General features: G+C 44.1%; 1 protein-coding gene across 5 annotated transcripts in view; it reads left to right on the top strand.

Moving 5' to 3' along the window:
• Window positions 1–5,000, top strand: part of Obsc (Obscurin) — a 543,345-nt gene that overhangs the window by 365,617 nt on the left and 172,728 nt on the right. For all 5 annotated transcript variants that reach the window (XM_080280411.1, XM_080280415.1, XM_080280412.1 and 2 more), the window contains 2 exons: window positions 3,067–3,187; window positions 4,859–5,000. The exon at window positions 4,859–5,000 is cut by the window's right edge and continues 19 nt beyond it. In XM_080280411.1, the coding sequence (XP_080136537.1) occupies window positions 3,067–3,187; window positions 4,859–5,000 (263 nt within the window). The remainder of the gene's footprint in view (window positions 1–3,066; window positions 3,188–4,858) is intronic.

Genomic DNA, 5,000 nt, shown 5'->3' with positions numbered 1-5,000 from the left:
GTGTGTGTGTGTGAGAGAGAGAGAGAGAGAGAGAGAGAGAGAGAGAGAGAGAGAGAGAGAGAGAGAGAGATGCGTCCCTTAAATAAATCCCTATCACCTTAAAATCATAATTACCATAACTCTTCCCCCAAAATCTGAATCCTCAAAACCACATATTAAAAACAAAGTAATTACGTTAGGATAATTACCCTCATTACCTGGGTTATGGCAGGGTGAGAGACTGACGAGGAGAGTGTATGTGAGTGAGGTGGAGGGGGGGAGAAGGAGGGGAAGGCCAAGGATGAGATGGAGGGATGGAGTGGAGAGGTATATGAGAGAGGGGGGTGTGAACTGGGAGCAGGGCAGTGAAATGGCGAGGGACAAGGTGACATGGAGACGATTTGTTTGTGGCCACCCCGTATAAGGGATAAAGGCTTCTGACAATAGATAGATAGATAGACCTGGATTATATAAAAATTAGGTGAAAAATGATCTATTAAAATGATTTATATTAGAGCCGATTATAAAAAATATATATGTTTCTTTTATGAAAATATTGTGATAAATATTGTTGTATTGTCTACTTCATGTAATGGATGATGAGAGAGAGAGAGAGAGAGAGAGAGAGAGAGAGAGAGAGAGAGAGAGAGAGAGAGAGAGAGAGAGAGAGAGAGAGAGAGAGAGAGAGAGAGAGAGAGAGAGAGAGAAAGGGTTGATTGGAAAATGGTGATTAAATGGAGTCGCCCACAACCCTCCCTACGTGTGTGTGTGTGTGTGTGTGTGTGTGTGTGTGTGTGTGTGTGTGTGTGTGTTTAGGCAGGGCTGTGTTAGTTTTGGCTTTGTTTCCTGGAGCTAGGTTAAGTTAGGTGTCCGTGTCTATCTATCTAACTATCTATCTATTGCAAGACGCCTTCATCCCGTAAGGGGTGGCCACAAACAAATCGCCTCCATGTCGCCCTGTCCCCCGCCATTTCACTGCCCGTGTGTTAGGTGTATATGTGCTTGGTTGAGTACGGTAGGCTGGGTTTGTTTGGCCTGTGTTAGATTAGGTTAGGATTTGGTTAATATTGACTAAGTTAAAGCTAGGTTGAATTTGGCTGTGATAAGAATATAGCCACAAAACACAGCCTTAGTATGTATTCAATATAGACGGTGGGTGTTAGTGCCAAAGTGGTGACATGTGTAGGTGTGTAGTACGTAGAAGTGCTGGACCTCAGGGAACTAGCTATTAAGTCTATGCCCAGAGTCGGACTAAAAAAAATACTCAGGTAGACAGATAGATAGATAGATAGACAGATAGATAGATTCGCTTACATTAACAGCAGATGTAAAAGTGTTTGGGTGATCTGAGGTGATATGGTTGCATGTCTTTAATTTTCCTCCTCTCTCTCTCTCTCTCTCTCTCTCTCTCTCTCTCAATATATATCCTCAATTTCCCAAGTGGGGTCCAAGTTATCTTTTCTTTCATGGCTGGATAGAGAGTAATTGCCTCAGACCTCTCTCTCTCTCTCTCTCTCTCTCTCTCTCTCTCTCTCTCTCTCTCTGTAAAGTTATTCGTATGTATAACTTACGGATTTATCAAAATATTTATTTAAAACTCAGTCATACGTGAGTGTATAATTGATGATGATGATGATGATGATGATGATGATGTTGAAGAAGAGGAAGAAGAATAGAAGAAAGAAGAAGATGAAGAAGAAAAAGATGATGATGATGATGAGGAGGAGGAAGAAGAAGAAGAAGAAGAAGAAGAAGAAGAAGAGGAAGAGGAGGACGCCTAAGAAGAAGAAGAAAATTGATGATGATGATGATGATGATGATGATGATGATGATGATGACGATGGAGCTGTGTGTTTATTGTGTATATTTATGTGTACTTATTTACATAATTAAGAATTCTGAAATCGATAAATGGATTTGTCTGGCTGTACATATATTTATTTCTTTACATTTACCTTTATCAATTTATTTATAAGTAAGAAGATACTATAAATAAATCACTCAGTTCTCATATCTAACCCCTCTATCTATTTCTTCATCTATCTATCGCCCTATCAGTAAGTCAGTTAATAATTCAGTAAAGCACAATTATAGTCAGTTATTCAGCTCCTTATTCCTTTATTCATTTATCTATCTGCTTCTTTATCAATCTATTATTTTTCTATCTACTCGTATTTATCTATTTTTCTAGCTGTACGTACGAAAGAATGAGTTTTGGTGATCTCGTCTCGTTTCTCGTCTCGTCTCGTTTCTCGTCTCTCTCTCTCTCTCTCTCTCTCTCTCTCTCTCTCTCTCTCTGTCTCTCTCAATTTCCACCTTACTTTTTCTCAGTGTTATTCTCCAGTCAGCTCATCTGTCTGTCTGTCTGTCTGTCTCTGTCTCTCTGGCTGTCTGTCTCTGTCTCTCTGTCTGGCTATCTGTCTCTTCTCTCTCTCTCTCTCTCTCTCTCTCTCTATTGCTCACCTTTTTCTCAGTGTTAGTCTCCAGTCAACTCATCTGCCTGCCTATCTGTCTGTCTGTCTCTCTGTCTGGCTATCTGTCTCCTCTCTCTCTCTGTCTCTCTGGCTGTCTGTCTCTGTCTCTCTGTCTGGCTATCTGTCTCTTCTCTCTCTCTCTCTCTCTCTCTCTCTACTGCTCACCTTTTTCTCAGCGTTAGTCTCCAGTCAGCTCATCTGCCTGTCTGTCTGTCTGTCTGTCTGTCTGTCTGTCTCTCTCTCTCTCTCTCTCTCTCTCTCTCTCCCTCTCTCTCTCTCAGCTCCCTTCTTACTTTGTCTCGGGGTTATCATCTGGCAACCTCTCCCCATTTTCTCTCTCTCTCTCTCTCTCTCTCTCTCTCTCTCTCTCTATTGCTCACCTTTTTCTCAGTGTTAGTCTCCAGTCAGCTCATCTGCCTGCCTGTCTGTCTGTCTGTCTGTCTGTCTGTCTGTCTGTCTGTCTGTCTGTCTGTCTCTCCCTCTCTCTCTCAGCTCCCTTCTTACTTTGTCTCGGGGTTATCATCTGGCAACCTCTCCCCATTTTCTCTCTCTCTCTCTCTCTCTCTCTCTCTCTCTCTCTCTCTCTCTCTCTCACATCTTCTCTTCCCGGCAGGTTTAAGAATAACAAAGAAATTATGGCAGACGACCGCTTCAAGATGACCCGAGATGAGCAATTCTACACCTTGAAGATAAGAAGAGTGGAGCGCAAAGACAAGGGCGTGTACAGGTGTGAGGTAAGCGAGAGAGAGAGAGAGAGAGAGAGAGAGAGAGACAGAGAGAGAGAGACAGACAGACAGACAGACAGACAGAGACAGAGACAGACAGACAGACAGACAGACAGACAGATGAACTGACTGGAGAATAACACAGAAAAAGCAAGGTGGGAATTGAGAGAGAGAGAGAGAGAGAGAGAGAGAGAGAGAGAGAGAGAGAGAGAGAGAGAGAGAGAGAGAGAGAGAGAGGGGGGGGGGAGCTTGATAAAGAGACAGACACAGAAACACAAACAGACAGAGATAAACACAGACAAACGTACACTTACACACACACACACACACACACACACACACACACACACACAGAAAGAGAGAGAGAGAGAGAGAGAGAGAGAGAGAGAGAGAGAGAGAGAGAGAGAGAGAGAGAGAGAGAGAGAGAGAGAGGAACGAATGTTAGACAGATGTTGTTATTAAATCGTAGGTGTTAATTAGGATAAACAGGTGCAAGACAGGAGCTACGCACAGGTAAATATTGAAGTGAGCATTATTTTTCCAAGTTGAGTCAGGTGTAATTCTTTTCCTAGGACGCTCTAAGTTTCATTGGTCGTCCTGGAGGCCTTAATTACCTTTTGTTTTCCAGGAAGATCTACCCCCTTTGTTTCCCAGTGTTGTCTAGTCAAAGTTACAGTAGAGGTAGCTTACTTTAGAGATAGGATGTGAAAATTTTGACCCTCGCTGCTTATGAGACCTCGAATGACCTATGTTATGCGAATGGCTTATCTATCTATCTATCTATAGCCAGACGCCCTAATCCCGTAAGGGGTGGCCACAAACAAATTGCCTCCATGTCGCCCTGTCCCCCGCCGTTTCACTGCCCTGCTCCCAGCTCACACCCCCTCTCTCATATACTTCTCCGCTCCATCCCTCCATCTTTATCTTTGGCCTCCCCCTCCCTTTCCCCCCTCCATCTCACTCATACTTTCCTTGTCAGTCTCGCTCTTTCCTTCCTCTCCATATGGCCAAACTTTTGGAAACTCTCGATAAATGAGTGGCCTTGGCTATCAGAGGCGTCTATCTATTTGACTGGCTATCTATCTATGTCTCTCTATCTATCTATTGCCAGAAGCCTCAATCCCGAAGGGGGCTGCCACAAACAAATCGCCTCCACGTCTCCATGTCCTCTTTCCATCGAACTCACTCCCCCTTTTCTCATACATTTCCACTCCATCTCTCCATTTCATCCTTGGTCCCCCTCTCCTCCTCTCCCCTTCCTTCTCACTCACACACACTCTTCTAGTCAGTCTCTCATTCTCCATCCTCTCCTCTCCATCTCTCCATCTCATCCTTGGTCTCCCCCTTCACCTCTCCCCTTCACGGCATTCACACACACTCTCCTAGTCAGTCTCTTATTCCCCATCCTCTCCACATGGCCAGATCCCAGGGTAATATATTTGTTTGTTTTTTAGCTTCAACCAGACGATTTTTTTCAGCTTTATAGAGGCTTTTGGAACTGAAGGGGTTAAGAAAGTCCCTAACACCTTTTCCTAAGCGATTTATCTCGATTTTATTTGTTTGGTCTTGCTTCAACCAGACGATTTTTTTCAGGTTTATGGAGGCTTTTGGAACTGAAGGGGTTAAGGAAGCTCCCTAACACCTTTTCCTATGCGATTTATTCCGCTTTTATCTCCCCAGCTCACGAACACGAGCGGCGTGGCCAGGACGGAGGGCGAGCTGCTTATTCGTGCCCCGCCTGATTTCGTGACCCCGTTGAAGGACGCCGCAGCCAAGGAGGGGAGTAAGGACGTGAAGATGTTCGTGGAGTGGGAGGCGAACC

This window comes from Coenobita brevimanus, chromosome 84, assembly GCF_032717465.1.
Source record: "Coenobita brevimanus isolate Jiangsu-jjx chromosome 84, ASM3271746v2, whole genome shotgun sequence".
Taxonomy (NCBI): Eukaryota; Metazoa; Arthropoda; class Malacostraca; order Decapoda; family Coenobitidae; genus Coenobita; species Coenobita brevimanus.
This window is presented reverse-complemented; position numbering and strand designations above follow the sequence as displayed.